The sequence below is a fragment of the Myodes glareolus genome, chromosome 8, assembly GCF_982192425.1.
Source record: "Myodes glareolus chromosome 8, mMyoGla1.1, whole genome shotgun sequence".
NCBI classification, from domain to species: Eukaryota; Metazoa; Chordata; class Mammalia; order Rodentia; family Cricetidae; genus Myodes; species Myodes glareolus.
Genome location: NC_142033.1, coordinates 70,060,266 through 70,080,058, shown reverse-complemented (window position 1 = coordinate 70,080,058; position 19,793 = coordinate 70,060,266). Strand labels below are relative to the sequence as shown.

The window sequence follows — 19,793 nt, the reverse complement described above, 5'->3', positions numbered from 1 at the left end:
TTTTAAAAAGCTTATTTTTATATTATGTGTATGAATATACACCTGCATGTATGTGCACATATGTGCCTGGTGCTTGTAGAAGTCAGAAGAATGAACTAAAACTGGAGTGAAAGGTGGTTGTGAGTCATCATGTGAGAGCTTGGAACCAACCCAAGTCCTCTGCAAGAACAGCAAGATCCCTTAATTGCTGAGCCACCTCTCCAGACCCTCTGACCCTTTAATGATTTACTTATATTTTGTGTGTGTCTGCCTGCATGTATGTGAGCATACCATTTGTGTACCAGGTATTCCTGTGTACTGTCTAGTTTCAAATTAACTTGACCACAAGTTCAAGTCATTTGGGCAGAGGGACTCCTAGTTGGAACAATACCACAATAAGATTTGCCTATACACAAGTCTGGAGTACAGTTTCTTGATTGATGATTGATGTGGGCCGACACAGCTCACTGGGGCAGTGCTGCCCCTGGGCTAGTGGTTTTGGATGGTATAAGAAGGAAGGCTGAGCAAAGCCAACAAGCAGCACTCCTCCTGGCCTCTTCAGTTTCTGCCTCCAGGTTCCTGCCCTGACTTCCCTAGGTGATATAAGCTATAAGCTATAAGATGAAACAAGCCATTTCCTCCCCAAGTTGCTTTTGGTCTTGGTGTTTTATAACAACAATAGAATTCCTGACTAAGACATAAATTAATACCAGGAGTGGGGTATTGATGTGACAGACCTGGTCATATTTTGGGAGGGTTGTGGGAGGACTTGGGAACGTCGGTCTGGGGAAGCCACCAAGTGCTAGAGCTTAAAGGGCTGCTGCGGGAACTTGGAAGACAGGGACGCTAAGAGCAGTGCAGACGATGGAGGCCCGCCTTGCGCAGTTTCAGAGGGAAGCAAAGACTCTCTTTCATCCACCATGTAATAATTTGAGTGAAGAACTACTAAAGTGCAGCCTCTGCTCTACTGAGACAATTTATGTGGTCAGCTAGGGCCCAGGACTCAGATGGGACTAAGCGGAGACCAGCATCATTGAGGCAGAATCTTCTGGACGTGTTTTCTCAGGGTCAGCACATAGAAGCTGTGGTTCACGGGGGGCCAAGGTTATACCTCATGCTAACAGCAAAACTTGGTAGTGGAAAAGTCAGCCAGAGGGTACTGGTCTTGAAGACATGAAAGGATCATGGAAAGAAGCTGCGGCTTGGTGCTGTGTGATAGGCTGGAGTCCACGAAGAGAGCCCAGGAGAGGCTATTGGTGTAAGAGCAAGCCAGTAAGCAACACTCCTTCATGACCCCTGCGTCAGCTCTTGTCTCTTGCCCTGAGTTCCTGCCCGGACTTCCCCCCATGAAGAACTGTACTCAGGATGTGTAAGCTGAAATAAACCCTTTCCTCTCCAAGTTGCATTCGGTCACTGTGTTTTATCACAGCAGTAGAAATCTTCACTGAGACACTATGGAAGCCCGAAGCAGTCGTCAGATTTCCTGGAACTGGAGTTACAGATGCTTGTGAGCCTCCTGATGTGGGTGCTGGGAACTGAACCTGAGCCCTCTGGGATGTGGGATTCCCCTCTGTATGCTGTGAATATGTTTATTACCATTGGTTAATAAAGAATCTGCTTTAGGCCTATGGCAGTGCAAAATAAAGCAAGGCAGGAATTTCAAGCAGAGACAGAGGAGGAAAGAAGGCAGAGTCAGAGAGATGCCATGTAGCTGCCGAAGGAGAAAGACGCCCACAAGTAAACCACAAGTCTTGTGGTAAAATTCAAAATAATAGGAATGGGTTAATTTAAGATGTAAGAGATAGTTAATCAAGAAGCCTGAGCTAATAGGCCGAGTGTTTTAATACATTGTTTTAATGCAGTTTCTGTGTGATTATTTCGGGTCTGAGCAGCCAGAAACCGAACATCAGTCTCTGACTACACCTCTGAAGGAGTGGCAAGTGCTCCTTAGTATTGAGCCATCTTTCCAGCCTTCTCTGTGTTTCTGTTTTGTTTCGACTGAGACTCGTGCCTATCTGGATAAAGGGCAAGAGAGCCAGAGAATTGTTTTCTGTATTTACTTCCTGAACTTGGCGGCCCACATTAGGGCAAGATCATCTTCAGTAAGCAGGTGTTGGTGGTCTGTTCCGTGGTGGGTACGCAGCCGTCCTAAGGCTCTGGTGTCAGTTAAGAGTGTTATATAGAGGACAGTTGAACAGGGTGGTCTGGAAAGAAGAGGCCGATGTAGCAGCTTAGACCCAGTGCATCGGAAGTGAGGTTGCTGTGTCTTTTTTTTTTTTTTCTAAGATGTTTTAAGGATTCCAGCCCTGTATTTCTCTGGGTTGTGCTCAGGAAATTTAATGCCATCTTGTGACATTGGAATGCTTTTTGATTTTTGCTAGGAGCATGTACACAGGCTAACTAAAACATTTACCAAGGAAAAAAAATCTAATTGCTTCACTGTGTGGTAAGATTGGGTGACATTGTGGGAAATGAGATAATAATAAATTTAAAAGACTTATGAAAACAAATCAATTTCTAAAACACCATTCTGCAGAAAGAGACATCAGCTGAGAGAGGACAAACATGGCCAATGTGCTGATATGGTGCCAGTCCTGGCTCTTCTTCCATAGGCATCACGTTCCTGATTCCCAGATTCTCCATCCTATTGGCTGAGGACACAGCCTTATCTTATGAGTAACGTGGGACTCAAGACTTCTCTGATCTTGGACTCCATCAGTTGTCCCTTTCCATCCTCAGAGTCCTGAGACAATCATCCTCCAGCCAGTGGAGAGGGACGCAGCATCTCCTGCTTGTCTGTGACTCTGATGAACTCTAAGTGCACCCATGTTGAAAATACGCCACAACCATTTACTTCTTATAGCATCAAAACCGTCAGAAAAAGATGCCTCTTCTGTTGAACCCTTCTTTTCCAAGTGACCGCTTGGAGGGGTGAGGCAATGGAGGGAGGTGAGCGTTGGCATCATCCAGGTCTCTTATGGACCACCGCGTTTGGCTACGTGCGTGGTTCCACGCCACTTTCCTTTGCTGGGGAGGAGACTGCTCTGATCTCATCTCACCCTGCTGCTATTAATGGCAATGGTGATTTCTTACAGACGTTAAAACCTAAGATCTTATCTTCTGCCCCAAGGAGTCCTGTGAGAAGGGCAGACATGACTCCTCCTCCTTTCTACATGGTTTGCCTATGGCTCACAGAAGTTGCTGGCCTAGGGTACTGGTGGAGCTTGGAATAGAGCTGAAATTTGGCCTGAAATTTCTAGGGCCCCAGATTCTTAGAGTCAAATCTGTTATTGCTATAAACTCGTGGTTCTCAACCTTCCTAATGCTGCAACCCTTTAATACGGTTCCTCATGTTGTGGTGATTCCCCAACTATAAAGTTACTACTTCATAACTGTAATTTTACTGCTGTTATCTATCGTAATGTAAATATCTGGTATGCAGTATATCTGGTATATGACCCCTGTGAATGGGTCGTTTGACCCAAAGGGAGACCATGACCTCCAGGTTGAGAACCACTGCTGTGAGCTGTGATCCTGTGAGTTGGGATTGTACCTGAGTGATCTATCCCTATTCAACCCTCCCTTGTGAAGTGTTTTGTATTGCTGCAGTCATCTGTATTGCTGACGTGCTTGGCTTGGTCCTACCAGTGTGGACATCTCATGAGTATGTGCTGTCTTATGGGCCAACGATGACATTCAACCCAGAAAAACCAAACCAAACAAACCAAAGATCCAAGTTAAAGGAATTTTTACATGGGGCACTTTAATTTTTAAATCTCTTTCAATAAGTCGATCTGTTTGTCCCCTTGCAATTCAATTTCAGCCCAGAAGAGCAGCTGTGTGCCCAGAGGGCTTTCGGACTTGAGCCTGTGACAGATGAACTTCATTTGTCGTTGTTCGAGTGCGCTATCCTTCTGCGGTTTTATTAGACATTCCTTCCAAGCGGAGTGGATGGTTCTATAAAAGTCACACTGTCTTTTTGAAAAAGTGTGACACTAATTTTATGGGACGATCTTGCGAAAGACGGACCTGCCAGCCGTCGAGCATGGTGCTCCAGGCCCCCAGCCTATGATTCCTGCCTTAGCAGTCCAGGAGAGAGAGGCGTCGTAGGGCTGTGAAGGAGTGGTTCGGTTCTGTGGGCTAGTGGTTCTAGGTCGTTATTCTGAGTTTGGGTTGCCATTTCTTCCAGTGTTTAGGAGCAACACTTGTGTGAGGCTCGAGTGCGGGGAGAGGAGGCAACTCCCTCCCTGCTGGTAAGCCCCGGGCTCTGGAGGCCCTCTGTCTTTGTTGTGCTTGCTGTCTTAGGAGAGGTGTTCCAAGGGTCAAAAAAGATAATGTCTGTGACAGTGCTTTGTACTTTTCATTCTGGAAAATTCCAAACCTGCTTGTGCTTTTGAAGATGTTTCAGGTGCAATCGAGTCCCCCCACTGTGATGTTTTAACTGATTTAATGTCATCCTAGGCCGTGAGAACCAAACCCTACTGTCATTAGCCTTGCTTTACAGGTAAGGAGCACGAGGCACGACCGAGTTAGATACCTTGCCCACGGCCACAGCATGCTTTTTAATTTTTGTTGTTACTATAGTGTTACTTCTTAAAGATTATTTTTATTTGTGTTTTAATTTTGTGTATGGGAGCTTTGCCCATGGGTATGTTGGTACACCACTTGCATGCCCTGTGCCCTTGCAGGCCAAAAGATGATGTCAGATCCTGGGAACTGGAATTACAGAAAGTTTTGAAGCATCATGTGGATGCTGGGAATTGATCCTTAGTCCTCTGAAAGAGCAGTCAGTTCTCTTACCACTGAGCCACCCCTCCAGACCCTGGTGTTCGTTACTTTTATGTCTGGTTAACATTTGTAACTAAAGGAATATTTGCTTTTGAGTATTTGCTAAAAGATCCTGACAGGTGTTCACAGATGACTTCCTTTCTATATGGGCCTCTGTTTTCTCACCAGGAAATGGGGATGAAACACAACACTGTCAAAGAATCATAGTGAGAATGGAGCAGGATGCAGTGCTGAGCCCGGCATGGCTCGCCGGGGTGATTATCTCAGCGTTCTCAGAGGAACAGAACACTGGCTGGTCTTTGTGACTCCCATAGTGCGCCTGCAATAGCTAATCTCGGGGGTCAACATGACACATCTGGGAAGGGGGTCCCTGTGGCTTGTCTGCAAAGCAATTTCTGGATTGCTAATTGATGTGGGCGGGTCCAGCCCACTATAAGAGGTGCCCAACCAGGTGGGCCTGAGATGTGTAAGAAAGCAGGCCCAGTGAGCCCAGTGTTCCTCCACGGCCCCTTCTTCAGTGTTTGCCTTGAGCTCCTGCTCTGGTTTCCCTGATGGTGGACTGTGACCTGTGAGCTGAGATAGACTCTTCCCCACCCAGGTAGCCTTGGTCATGGTGCTCATCACAGAAACAAAAAGCAAACTAGGCTGGTGTCCCTAGACTTGCTCCTGCAAGGGACTTGGATCTCATCTTGGCAGTGTGATGGAGCAGAAAGGTGTTTGGGGCTTTGCCTTTGCTGCAGATTAGAGCTTCTTTTTGGCCTGACGTCTTGGGCAGTGTATTCAATTCTCCATTCCTTGTGTCTGTAAGATGGACTCGGCAGCGCTTTTGCGTTCCTGTGGGGGATTCCAAGATGCAGACTACATGGAATCTCACTGGATGTGACAGGGCAGGCCAGTGCGGAGCCAGCAAGTGTCTGTCTGCCGAACAAAGGAATCATCTGTCTTTGTGGGGAGCAAGTTGCTTCTGTCTCCTTGGGTGTCGCAGGAATGCAAGGCAGCTTTGTGGCATCCGCTGCAGGCCATGGATTGCCTCTCCTGGGTTTGGCAGTTGTCATGTACTGCCATCACAGCCGAGCCAAGTGTAGGCACAGCTTGCCTTGATTTACATTCTCGGATGTTGGCGCTATTTATAAACAATTAAGAAAAGATGCAGAAGCCTGTTTATGGCAACCGGCAAAGTCAGCCAAATACGGAGAAATCTGTTAGCGCAGTCTGCTCGTGTGCGAGCACAAAGCACTTAAATAAACATGCACACTTGCCTGCATTTAAAGTTTCCCCTTTAAAAAAAATGACATTCTGTCATTGACCAGATGGTTTACAGAGCCTCATCCTAAAAGGGCAGAAGTATGCCTATCAGACACCCGAAACTCGAGCTGTCTTTAAACAGAAAATGTGATGTCTCCCCAACCCTTTTGGACTGGTTGTGGGGAGTGCAAGATGGAGGGGAGACTTCAGGAGTGAGCTTTCAGTGTCCTCCTTTAAAAAGAAATATAATCATTTAAATCATTTTAAAGTGTGTGTGCGTGTGTGTGTGTGTGTGCATGAGCGTGCAGGTGCTTGTGAAGGTCGGAGGCACCAGATCTCCTCTGGAGCTGGAGTTACAGGCCGTTATGGTGCAACTTGAATCTGTTAGTCACCATTATGTGGGACTGGAAAGACAGATGCAGCCCTTGCTCTGTCTGGAGACAGGGCACATTCATTTGAAATTTGCATGGAGAGAAGCAGATGGTGTGGCGAGTAAGTGGCCAGGTGCCTGGTCATTGATAGCTTTCTCTTTCCATGCATCGCTCTGGGAGTTGGGACCAAGAGCCCGCTGAGAGTTGATTATCATCTGGCCCCAACCAGCTGGGTTCTCTTTCATGCCTGGCTCAGAAAGATGGCTCTTTTTACAGCCAGTCAAGATGCATTGTTGATTTTCTTGGAATCATGAAAATTTTTACTTATTCTACCCCAAATTCTATAAATAGAGCTGTCCAAAGATCCTCTGTATTCTTTTTTAAAAGCTTGTTTTTTTTTAAGTATATAAGTAAGATTGAGGTTTTTGTTTTGTTTTGTTTTGTTTATGACCAACTTAGTAGTTTGTAAGTTTAAAAATTGTGTGTGTGTGTGAGTGTGTGTTTATGTGTGCACAAAGGTGCCTGCAGAAGCTAGAGGAGCATTGGATTCTCTAGAGCTGCAGTTACAGTCATTTCTGCGTCACCTGATGTGGATGCTGGGAACCTAACTTGGGTCCTATGCAAGAGCAGAAGGTACTTTCAACTACTGTCTCTACTCCCGGCTAAGTGGATTTTGATGGGAATGAGAGGGTGGGTTCTGCTGCAGCATCTCCAGGATGCTGGGATCTGAGATGCTGGGGAATGATGGTGCCTGCAGAATTCTGAGTTTTGTCTCTGTTTATGTTGAGTTCAGAATTTGCATCTTTATAGGTGGAGCCTCTATTATCTGAAGTGGTTGGGGTCTCAGATTATAGCGGTTTGGTTTCAGATTTTGAAATACTTGCCTTGACTTCACTGGTCAAACATTCCTGATCCAGAGCTCCACAGTGGAGCTGCATGAAGTTAGAAAGTTTAGGATTTGGGAGCATTTTCAAATTCCAGAGTTCCAGCCTTCGTTGTTCCAACTGTATCTAGGAAAATGATAGAACTTGCAGGAACATTCTTGCTCATCCAGTCTAGCCACCCAGGAGCTCATGGGAAGAGCGTGCTTGGCATGCTGCCTGCCTGGGATGAGGCCGCTCTCCCTATCCCCAGCGTCTGCCCCCGGCTGGCTCTTCTGGTCCCCTTGCTACGTCCTCCCTCACACCCAGGTGGCATCATGGCGCATGACTCCGACTCCAGTAGGAGCTTTTCTGCAGCGGAGACTGTGGAATGACAGATGGAGGCATTGCGTGTGGCTGTACAAATGAGAGCTGAAAATAACGGAGTCAGTGATGGCCTGGTCAGAGTGTCCTGGGGGAAAGTGTAGGCATGTGATACAGTTTAACTTAGAGAAGTTGGGGTGCAGCAGGCCCCTTAGCTTTATTAGTTTTCCTTCTCCTTACTGGGCACGCTCTGTGTGTTTCCTTGTCAGTCCACCTTGTGAGCAGGCTTCCAGCCTCTTCCTAGCAGCAGGCCTCACACTGCATTCCTCTCTAAAACTATTCTCAGTGTAAAGAGCATACTTTCGCTATCACGGGGGGGGGGGGGGGGGGGGGGGCGGGTAGGGCATTGCTAAGGTCCGGGATGGACTCCCAGCAGAGGAGCCTGCTGGCGGCAAGGCTTAACACAGGCAAAGCCTTTGACTGATGGAAGCAGAGTTGGGCTCAGACACACGAACTCCCCAGAGGCGCCGGTGGTGTTCTTGGCTTCAGATCCAACCTGTTGCATAGCCCTTTCTCTGCCTGTGGCCCATGCTCCTCCTGGCTGCTGTGCCATGTGCCTCTGCCATCCACTCCTTTGCTTCAGTGAACCCTTACACCACTGCCAGCTTATTGCAGCTGGGATGGAAATCACAGCTCCTGGCTTTCCCAGGTTTTCAGTGGTTCTTAGGAGTTGGGCTCTGGTCCCTGTTGGTTGAAGGTCTTGTTTCAGAAGCCATTTGTTTGGGGGTTTGCACACTTAGCGCTTTTTAGGCTGGTGGTTGGTGACCGCTGTCTTCTTCCCGTGGAGATGGCCTCCATGCGGCAGTCCTCATCACCCCTCTCCAGCCTCTCCTGGAATCTGCACATTCCATCTTTATTTGTTATCCTTGGTCATTTCAACATTCAGTTTCAGGCTCTGAAAAAGAATGGACATTTTGGACAGGAAAATACCATTTGCCAATAAAAGTTGTCATGGGGAGCAGGATGGGTGCATTCTGGGTATGTGGCTGTTATCTCGTGCTTCTCTCTGATTGCAGGTTTTCATGGCTTAGAAATAATTGGAGTCACTGAGAATGTTATTCCTGCAAGACTTATTCAGCGTTACTTTGTTAGAGACGGCTAAGTTCCCAGCCAAATAGATTTCTGGATTGTCACTGTTGTCTGGTCTGAAGGGAGGCATGTGAGTGTGAAGATCATGACAATCATTGAGAGCGAGGCACATCTGAGGCTTTTTGCCACACTAGTGATTGATTGATTGATTTGTTTTTTTGAGACAGGGCTTCTCCGCATAGCCTTTGCCATTCATTCATTCATTCATTCATTCATTCTGTCTATCTATCTATCTATCTATCTATCTATCTATCTATCTATCTTTCTATCTATCTAGTTTCGAGACAAGGTTTCTCTATATAGTCCTAACTGTTCCAAAACTCTCTCTGAAGACCAGTCTGGCCTCAAGCTCACAGAAATCTGCCTGGCTCTGCCTCTCAGGTGCTGGAATTAAAGATGTGCCCCACCACTGCCATGTTGGTTATTAATCACAGAGATAATAATGAATTCTTGAGCTTGGCTCCCTAGGCACACCCCCTTTGCTTTCCCTTAAGATCCCAACCTCTCAGATGCCCACTACCAATCGGCTAGTATTTAGTGCTGGTTGAAACCTATTTTCCATCTTGTTTTAAGTCTGTCACTCACCCACCACCCCTTCCTGGTACTCAGTTTGCTAGGCCCAGTTACCTACTCCTTAGTCGAGCTTCTGCTGTCTGTTCTTAGATCCTGTGGGGGTCCAGATGGATGAGCAAAAGCCACCACACACTTATCTGGGGTTTCAGAAGAGGCAGAGGCTCATTAGTTTGCAGTCCATTGATAAAAACGAGGTCTTGTGCTATAGAAATAAAGACCTTTTTGATCCCGTCCTTTTCTAACAGGAAAACTCTGGTTTGCTGTAGTGTGTTTTCTGTGATGGGTAGGTGACTGGTGAAATGTCTTCCCCACTCAGACACTAGTTTTCAGGTGGTACATGTGAGCCTGTTGTAGTGTGGCCTTGCTCAGCTCTGGAGTGATCCTCATGGGACTTCAGGTTCAGGGGAAGGTTCACATCCTCTCAGCATGCTCCACCCTCTCTCCCAGCATCAAAGTACTTTAAATGTTTCCTTGATCGTCTCCATTTCCGTGTATTTTATTGCTGTGAAACTGAGACTATGAGAGGGTCAAACTGTGGAGGGTATATCCCTAAAATGTGTGTGTGGTGTCTCCTCATGTTGCTGACACTGTCAAGCCTGGATCCGTTATGGAGTTTCCTCCACTCATAGCGTTGTGGCTGAAAGTTGGTGATCAGGTGGCCTTGAATTCCCAGCAGACGGCATCATGGAACATGTAGGATAACTTGGATGAGACCGGAAGCCAGGGAAAGACCATGGAGGAACCAGAAATAACCTTCCTCTGGGCTCCACTTCATAAAGGTCCATTTGCTCAGCCATGCAGAGGACAGGGTTCCTAATCCATGAACCCCCGGGACCACCCGTGAACCTTACCCGAACTGTAGTGGAGGAGGAAGACTTCTTAGTGCTTCATGGAAAAAAAAAATGGATGAGCTTAGTGGGGAGAGTCTCTGGCCAGGAGAGAATAGGATGGTTCATGAAGAGGGGTGGTGGGTTCCCCCTCGTTGTTTATTTTGAAATAATTCAAGCATTTGGAAAGGTCTCAAAAGGAGGACAAAGGTTTTTCTGTTTGCCCTTCACCCAGGGTCCCCAAACATGGCCCTTCCTCTGTGTGTGTATTTTCTTAGGTATTTGGGTGTGAAGGCAGAGGGCAGAGGTGGGAGGAAAAGAGGACGTTTGCAAGAGTGACCCCAGAGAAGGGGGAAGGGAGGGAGAGATGTGGGTGTGGAGGGGGATAGAGAAAATGGTGGGCCAGCTTAGGACAATGGTGAGCGGGCCAGGAGGACTGCATTTGGAAGGGGTGCCTAGGGAGACTTGTCTGGTTTTGGTTTGGATGGTGGTTGGATAATGGCCTGGGCTGCCCTAGCTCTGCTTTGCCTCTGTGAAGGTAAACCTCAGTCACCCTCTGACTTCCTGCTCTGAGTAACCAGGCAGTATCTTGCTTGAAAGTCCTGTTTTTCCTACAGTTCCTAATCCCTTGGAGGCCCTATTTCTGTAATGCTTTATCACTGCCCCAGGCTGCCCAGGGTGTCTCACACCTGTGATGAGTCATTGCCACGGCATTCCACAGTGGGTATGCCTGAGTCCTCCACAGAAGGCCCTTGCAAATAGCTGGAATCCAGGGCAGGGGTCTAAACTGAGGCAAACATCTGGGAAGTAGCAGTGTGTAGATGGTATTGAACGCACGTGCATATGGTGCGTGTGTGCACGTGCATGTGTTGCATCTGTATTTGTATAGTATATATGTTACTGATGTTCCTAACACTGTCGGGCCTGGCTACTTTATGACGTTTCCTGTCTTCTGAAGTGGTGCTGTCTTTGCATCACAATTCCTTCCTGTTAGAAAGGAGCCATGTTTGGAGGAATAGCTTCCTTGTAAAGCACACAGGAGACTAATGTGGGTTCTGAGGGATGGTCCAGTGAGCCCTGAGTGGTGACTGTGGAGAGGGCAGGCTGCCTGTTATCCGTCTTCAGTCTTTCCACCCGCTCTTTGGGGGTGGAGAGGAACTCTTGAGAAGCTTCCTTTTGTGTAAAAGACTATACCGGGAATGAAAGTGGCAGCTGCCAGGATTTTCTGAAGGCCTAGTCTATGTCAAAAGACTGTGCCAAGCTCTACACAGGACATTTAACAAAATAATGTCTGCAGTCAAGCCTCAGGCCACCCCAGCTTTACAGAGCACACTCGATACTATGTCCAAAGAGCTGTAAGCAGAACTTCCAGGGCCCGGAGTTTCACATCCCAGAGGAACCTGGCTCTCACTCATCCTGTGAACGTGGCAGCTCCAGTCCCTGAAGCGCAGCTGTGAGACAAGCCTCGCCTCTAATTTGCTTCCATTAACACCCTGGCATATGCTACCCAGAGCGAGGTGCCCACCGCTCTGCCTCCTGTTCCCACACTCAGGGGGGAAAAGCCATCTGCCTGGGGATGCAGGAGAGACAGATGCCAGCTTTCAGCCTCCACTCCCTGGCGAGCCATGGCCCATCCTCCTTGGAGCGTTAAGGCTGTCTCACGCCTGCTGTCAGGAGCCCCAGGCTCTTCCTTCTGGCTCTCAGAAGAGAGCCAATGACACAGCCCCTGAGCTCAGCACCTTCTGATGACCAAGGAAAGGGGCCGGAAGGATACAGGAGCTCAGCTGCAGTCTCTGTGGACAGCTGAGCTGCAGGGGCCAGTGAGAAAGCTCCTGAGGGATATGAGGATGGACGGCTGTATCACTGGCCAGGCTTCCTTCCCAGTGCCTCGTGGGACCATGTTTCTTTTTGTTTCTGTGCTCCCTTCCCAGTGCTTCCACAGCGTTGGGATAACGTACTTTGCCCTGGGTTTCAGGCCTTCCTTTCGGAGTTCATTTCCATGAACCCAGGACAGATGCAGGGAGCTTTGATGTGGTGTAGGCTCTTTTCCTGGTTTGCAGAAAACCCAGCAGTTCTGAGACTGATGGAATATTCCGCCAGGTGGGTGGATGTGGAACAGAGAGGGAGGTGGTCCTCTCTGCGGCAGGTTATCTTATCTTCTGCCGCAGGTCTGCCCTTCTTAGGGGTCATGCCGCCCATGCCTTTGCCTTGGCTTTCCCACTTGGAAGTGTGATTGAGCCTGCACAGAGCTCGGGAGGCAGCTGGTGTTTTCCCAACACCATCGAGTGTCGTTTTCCTGATAGAAAGGGGTTGTGCGGGCCGTTAGGCTCATTTCCCCTCTCCCTGCAGAGACAGGGAGTGTGAGTCGTCCTCTAGCCATTGCTGATCCTTGCACCCTTAAACATCCCTCAAACTGATGCGGAACAGGGCAAAGAGGTGCAAAGAGGCGTGGCCTCATCAGCTATACTGGAGAAAGCCTGTGTCCTGTCACCTCCTGTGGCGTTACTGGCAGACCTTGTGACCCCTTGATGCATTTGTTTTCCTGTGTTGTGGAAGGTGTCAGTGAGACGATGTGGAGGCCTTCCTGGGCCGTGATTGTGCCTTGTCTCCTTCTGTCATCTGCAGAGTACTGTGTGACCCTCTCCCTCCTTCTTCACTGGAAGGCTGACTGGGGTGGGTGCAGGAAATGGGGCAGGAAATAGTAGAGGGAGTTTGAGGCAACCGAGGCTTGCTTAGCAGGATGCTGTCTCAGGGTTCTGGAAGGCTCTGCCTCCACTGTATCCCTCGCGTCCTATGTTGTAGTTTTTATTCGTTTATTTTATGTGCATGCGAGCGGGACGGGTGTGTGTGTGCCGCATATGTGTGAGGAGGACGGGACATCTTGCAGCAGTTAGTTTTCTACCTCCACATTTGGGTCCTGGGGATGGAACTTAGGTCATTGAGCTTGGTGGCAGATGCCCTATACTGAGCCATCTCGCCAGTCCCCAAAGTTGCAGTTTTAAGAACTCAATTAGGGTAGGTTTTTTAGTTTAATAAAGCAATGAAGAGTCACATGATCAGGTTAGAACTGGCTAGCTGTCTGGTGGTCCTCATGGATCTGGACGTCTCCCTTGGAGATGACAGAAGGTCTGTGGAAGCTGCCAGCCAGTGTCTCTCCTGCGTAGAGCCTGCTGTCCCCATGGTCATGTGGTGCCAGCTGTAGTATGGGCTTAGTTCAGGGGCTGTGGCACAGGCTTGCAGGGTGCATGATTGTTTCTTTCTCCTGAGTGGCTTTCAGTGTGATTGATCCTCTGTTTAGAGGTGGTGCCAGGTCTATTGTGCCCATGTGCCCTGTCCTTGCAGGAATATTGAGTGTGAGTAATCTTGATGTATTGTGTTGAGCCTTGTGCCCTTGAACATGGCTTTCATCCCTAGGCGATTGTGTCTGCTTAGTTACAACCATAGCGTCTTGCATAGGACACACCTCCTGGTTGTCCCTGTGACTTAGAAGCCTTGTTACTGTGAAGGAAGCTTGTCAATGGGATTCGAGAGAACCACAAAGGATGTAATTCCCTAGCACCTGACCTCTGTACCATGCACCATGCCCAAGCTAGGCAGTCATGCCTCTCTCCAAATTTTGTACCCCATGGGCCAATGCTTTGTGCATTCCTGACCACTTGCCCTACATGGCCAGCTGCATTTCATCAGGATCTTGGAATCTTTGGATGAAGACAGACTGGTATGACCTGATGGTTTCTGTTCTTTCGATCTGTGCGAGCTATTTGCCTCTCTTAAATCTCATTTTCCTCACCCACAAGATGAGAAAGTCCACTTACTCCTCTTATTTGGCTCCATGCTTTCCTTGTGTTTGAGTGTGTGTTTTCTCACTCCCTCTGCTTGGAAGAACCCCATTTCCAAGAGCCATGCCCTGAGTGGCAGTGAGTAGGGGCCCTTGTTCCTCTGGTACCTGCAGCAGAGCCAGCCTTCCTCCTATGGGAAGCTAACTAAGCTCCCCATCCCTGCTCCTAATCCATTTATTGCTGCCAGCCAGTAGTCTTTTCTTAAAATTATATTTATGCAGATCTCATATTACCAGATAGGACAGTGTTTCCTGTTTAACCCAGTTACCTTGGCCTGTTGGGTTTCTCCAGATCCCTGCTGCTCACAGAGCCTCAGTCTGTGAGTTCAGAACTCATCATCAGCTCTGGAATCACCTGGCTAACCTCCTACACCCAGGTCTCGGGAAGCCCTGATTGGCTGTGTGGCCAGGTGCAATGGCTGAGTCTGGGACTGTGTTTACTGGGATTTCATTTTATGGGTGGGTGTTCCCTTCACTTAGCTCTTTTGAGAGATTTAACTGGGTTTTATGTATGTACATATGTATGTATGTATGTATGTAGATGTATGTATGTATTTTGTGGGGATTTTTTGAGTCAGGGTTTCTCTGTAACCTTGGCTATCCTTGAACTCATATTATAGGCCAGGCTGACCTCAAACTCACAGAGATCCACCTGTCTCTGCCTCCCAAATGCTGGGATTAAAGAAGTGCGTCACCGCCTGGTTTATTTACCTGGGTTTTATGCGTGCACTTTATTTCGTTTTATTGCTGAGGGACTGAATACAGTTTAACGAGGCCTTGTTAATGGTCCTTTAGGTTGGACTTGGTTTTTGGCTGTTTTGGATAAAGTTGCCAACATTCTTGTGTGGATGTGTGCAGTAATGTGTCTTGTGTAAGTCCCTGGGCATGGGTTCCTGGACACAAGTGGGGGCATCTTTAACTTTAGGATGCTGTCACACTGTCCTCTGAGGGTTAGGAGTGGAGTAGGATTCCCTGTCCCTTCCCCCTGGGGAATGTGTTTCTGTCATTTAAACTTTAGTTGACTGGTAACTGTAGGGATACCACGGTGGTTTGGTTTGTGCATTTGCTATGAGGGATTGCAGCACCTTCCTACACACTCAGGCGCCCTTTGCAGCTTTAATGGAAAAATGTCCTACTTCTTGGCCTGCTCATTGCTGGGCTGTATGCCTTTGTAGGTTCTTGGTGTTCCGTGTAGTGGCGGAAACACTTTGTCAGGCACGTCTCTTCTATGTGGTCTCTCATTTGAAAAACAGAAAATACTTTTTTTTCAAAAATTTTGTTTTTTAAATATATTTTGATACTTTTGGTGTTCTTGGAAGTCTGAGGCTACTGTAAAATTGTAAATGCTTTCTCCTAGGTGTTTTATATTTCCTTCTTTAGTCTTTGCTGAAGTGGTGCGCAGATGTGAGAGGTTGTGGGGCTGACAGGGTTCACTAGAGGAGATCTGGATTCCCTGCGTGCTGTGGTTCACAGTGCCTGTTTCCTGACTCATCTCTTAGGGACTCTGCTCATGAGGTTGTAACCGATGCCCTCCCCGTCTTGTCTCGGTCCACTACCTGCTCTGTTATGTTCCTTCTTTGCTGTTACTGGAACCATGCAAGAGTAGATGGGACCTGAGCTTACTTAGGCTGTGGGAGAGAGGCTACCAGGGATCCTTGACTGATCTGAGTGATTTGATTTGAAGCCCTTGGTGCACTTAGGTGACCCATAGTGTAAACACTTTATGGTGAACAACTTAATTCTTATGGTCATAACTTTGTTTTTGGAAATTCAAAGTTTTTCCATTAAATTAAAGTTTTCCTGAAATTAATAACTTTTTTTAATTGCATGGGAACAAGTAGTATAACAATAAATCCAACTATAACAGTGCTAGCCATAAGACATTCTGGCCCATGTGCTTTTTCATAGTAGTCACAATTCTCTCTCTCTCTCTCTCTCTCTCTCTCTCTCTCTCTCTCTCTCTGTGTGTGTGTGTGTGTGTGTGTGTGTGTGTGTGTGTGTGAGAGAGAGAGAGAGATGTCTGCCTGTTTCTTCACTTGAGTGTATGGGATTGTATACCATCCACCATGCCCTTGGTACCCAGACACCTCTGCAGTGAGCTTCTAGTTCTGTAATGGTCACATTTTCTTACAACGAATAGAGCATAAATATGCCCTTCCCATGCTGTGGAGATTGCTCAGTGGTTAGAGCACTTGCCCCACAGACATGAGGACCTGAGTTTGGATCCCCAGAACCCACGTAAAGTCTGGATGTATGTGGCAGCCATCTTTCATTCTAGCCTGGGAAGACAGAGAACGGGTGCTCAGAGTAAATGGCTAGAGAGACGAGCTGTAAGGTAAGATCCTGATCTGATTAATAGACCCTATCTCCATGAATAAGTCTGAAGAGAGATCGAGGATGAGAATGAACATCAATCTCCATAAACCACACATGTACCTGTGCCCAGACATGTGTGCCCGCATACATGCAAGCCTGCACACACATGCAAATGGAAAAGAAAAGCATAGCACCCCGTTCTGTCCCTAGGTCACTATCAGAAGTTATCTCGCCCCTCATCTGGCTGTGCCTATTCACGTTCTAACCTTTCACCAGCACTGCTCAGCCTCAGTGCTCATTCTGGACTTATCTTTTCAAGATGGAGAGAAATCAAGACCACTTTTTCTAAACCCTTTGCCACTTCTGTACCTGGTGCTATGGTTCCCTGTGTTGTGCATGGCTCTGGACTGTGGGAGCGTGGATACCCAGGGCTGCATCTGGTTGGTCTTAAATTTTGAATACAACCTTATGAGCATAGTGTTTGACAACTAGTTAATTAAACTGAAGTGGATTAAACTGGACAGATGTAAGTGGGGTGGGGATACCATGCCTCCCATGTCGTGTCTGTGTTCCCCTGAGTGACTGTGAGCTCCGTGTGCCTCTTCATATGAATCAGAAAGTCCTCCCCTGTGCTGCTGTGAGCTGACTTGCACTATAGCGAGCAGAAATCACATCTAGATTCTGGCTGTCTTAGTGTTCTACAAACCAGTGTAAGGGTATTTTCTCTTAGAACTTCTCTTAAGAATCATAAGACTTCCTGGAAAGGCTGGGTTCTGGGGATTTTCACACCAGTCCTTGGGAACTTCGTCTGACCTGGATCTAACTTGCTCGTCCGCCAAGGACGATGCCCAGAACCATAACCATGCTCCTGCAAATAGACTTTCTTCCAACATGGATGATAGTGCCAAGATTCTTGCAGCATCTACCCGGAGCTGAGCAAATTGTCATGGTTCTGTTCACACAAGAGCTAAGGAGAGCTTCAGGTTCTGTTCCCAACAGTGTCTGGACTGAGGATCTTCCCAGCAGCCTCTGGGACCCTCCCAGCCAGCATGGCTGGGCAGCTGACTCTTTAGATTCCGACATTACAAATTAGCTAGCGGAAAGGAAAGAGGGTTAGTGACTCTCGTCCACAGTCACTCAGGCATTCAGATGGATGCTATCTCAATTATTGAAGATCATCAGATGCTGCCTTCCAGCCAAGGGAAACTTAAAGCTCGACCGCTACTTCTTGGAGCTCGAGGCCAACCTGTAAGCAGCCTCCTTAGATTATGCCGAGGCCTGGGGGAAATGTTTGGAAGAAGCTGTTGGAGGAGTCTGAACTGTAACCCTATAAGGGAAAATATGCATGGCCACACTCGGGTGGTGGCTGCTTCCCTTCCCTGCGACTGGAGAGCTGGGTCCCTTCAGCACACCCTGAGAATGTGCTTCAGCAGAAGGGGCCCTGCCAGGTGTGAACTGCCCAAGAGAAAGGCCGTGTCCCAGTTGGCCTCCTGCCACGCTTCTCTTCAGTTCTAAAGATTTCACAGAAGCCACAGTTGCTATTCAGGGACAGCATATTTTTCCCTCTGCAATTTTCTCTTTAAGACACATCTCAGGGACCCTGCCTGTCAAGAAGACTAGAAATTCACTAGTGAATTGACTTAGCACACAGAGCAGGTACCAGTCAGCCATTATGCTAGACATTCCTGCAAAGAGAGCTCCTGGCTCACATCTCCTCTGCCTGGGGGAAGAGACAGAATGTGAGCCCCTTGGTACAGTGTCAAGTAGACTGGAATGAGGGTATTTTGGGGGGAATTTTTGTGGGGAGGTTGGCAGTTCTTATGTCCTTGGCCCCGGTCTGTGTTCAGTGACTGCCATTCCATCCAGCATAGCGCTCTGGGTTTCAGGACTAGGGTGTCTGACAAAGTGTCTCACTGTGCAGAGCTCCTCAGCCTGTGCCACAGGCCAGTCACCTGCTGCTTTTATTCTTATCTCTGCCACCTGTTTTGGAAATGATAAGATCACGAGGGACCCTTGAGGAAAGAACTTGAAAAATGCTCAGGTCTTAGGAGACCACTGTTAGTGTGTGCAGTCCTCGGGCCAGGGTCCAACAGGAAGAGTGGACTGCAGCCTTGAGCAAGGCTTTCAGTCCTCATAGGGAAGCACTCTCAACTGAAGAACTATTGCTCAGATCCGATTGGCCCTTGACTGTGTCTATGATGCATTTCCTTAATTGCTAATTGAGGTGGGAGGGCCCAGCCCACCATGGAAGGTGCCATTCCTATGTAGGGCTATGTACGCAAGGTGGGGGTTTCCATCCCTTGGCAAGTGAACCTGGGCTGTATAAGAAAAGTAGCTGAGTAAGCCAGAGAGAGAGAGAGAGAAAGAGAGAGAGAGAGAGAGAGAGAGCGCGAGCCTGTAAGCAGTGTTCCTCCTTGGTCTCTCTTCAGTTCTTGTCTTGGTTTCCCTTGGTGATGGACTGAAAGGCATAAGATAAAATAAACCCTTTCCTCCCCATGCTTTTGGTCATGGTGTTTCTCACAACAACAAAAAGTGAGCTAGGACTGGCAAGCTGCACATCTTACCAATAGACCCCGTCTTGGAGAATGATTTGTACAGTGCTGAGCAAAGCTTAGCGGGAGGGTTGGTCTTGAGGGGTGTGACTGTGGCACTATACCTTCTGTGTTGTGGCGACAGGGTTCTTTGCTATCTCGGAAGAGTTATTGTCTCTTATTCAGAGAGCAGAATTCAGTATCAAGGTATGGAAGGAGGATTGGAAGGGCTCCTCTCAGTGTGCCTGCTGTAACCCTTGGTTGGGCTCCTATTTGGACCTGAGTGGCTTTGGCCAGGACTCGCCTCCCACCTCTAGATGGTGAGGCCGTGCTGTCTCAGGACTGCAGCAGGTGGCCCCAGCAAGCATGGGCACCCTCATCTCCCTGGCCTCCCAGAACCGTTGCCTTTCCTAATGAGCCAGGCAGGCCATGTGGTCAGGTGTGCAGATGTTTAGCATCTGTGTTCTGAGAGGGGCTTTCTCAGTGTTTGCCCAGGAGTTACCTCAATCGTCCACCCTTCTCACTGCTGTGCACAGACAGCTTCTCCAGGTCAGAGTGGGACCTTGCTTCAGCTGTGACCCCCGACTCTTTCAGCCCAGTCTCCCTTTGTTGTGAGACCTGTTGTCCCTATAAAGTACTGTGCCCCCTATGCCCTGGTGTCTTATAGACAACCCAGACATATCCAGTATTTACTGTGAACTGAACCAGATGCCAAGGGTCCTCACAGTGACTTGAGTAGGCACAGTTTGCCTTTTCCCTAAGGGCTGTCAGTGGCTGTCCTGTGCCGTTCCTGCAGTGCTTTCTGTGTGGACGGTGCTTTAGGTTTCTAGAGGTAAGCATAGATTGAGCTGGGTCTCAGCAGGTCACTGGTCCATAGCTAGCAGTTTAAAGATATTTGTTAATTCATTAGACACTACTCAGCATCACATATTAACACATAGTAGATAGGGTTAGGAAAATTATCTTCATTTACCAGAACAAGGCAAGTAGAA

General features: G+C 48.0%; 1 protein-coding gene across 3 annotated transcripts in view; it reads left to right on the top strand.

The window, feature by feature from the left end:
• The window catches only part of Afap1 (actin filament associated protein 1), a 112,024-nt gene that overhangs the window by 19,419 nt on the left and 72,812 nt on the right, over positions 1-19,793 (top strand). Inside the window, exon 1 of one of the 3 annotated variants that reach the window (XM_085691977.2) lies at positions 2,905-2,928. The exons of 1 other annotated variant lie outside the window; for it this stretch is intronic. In XM_085691977.2, the coding sequence (XP_085548103.1) occupies positions 2,919-2,928 (10 nt within the window). In that variant the 5' untranslated portion in view covers positions 2,905-2,918. Of the gene's footprint in view, positions 1-2,904; positions 2,929-19,793 lie in introns of those variants that run through there. One more of the 3 variants, XM_087909092.1, reaches the window with a different exon arrangement.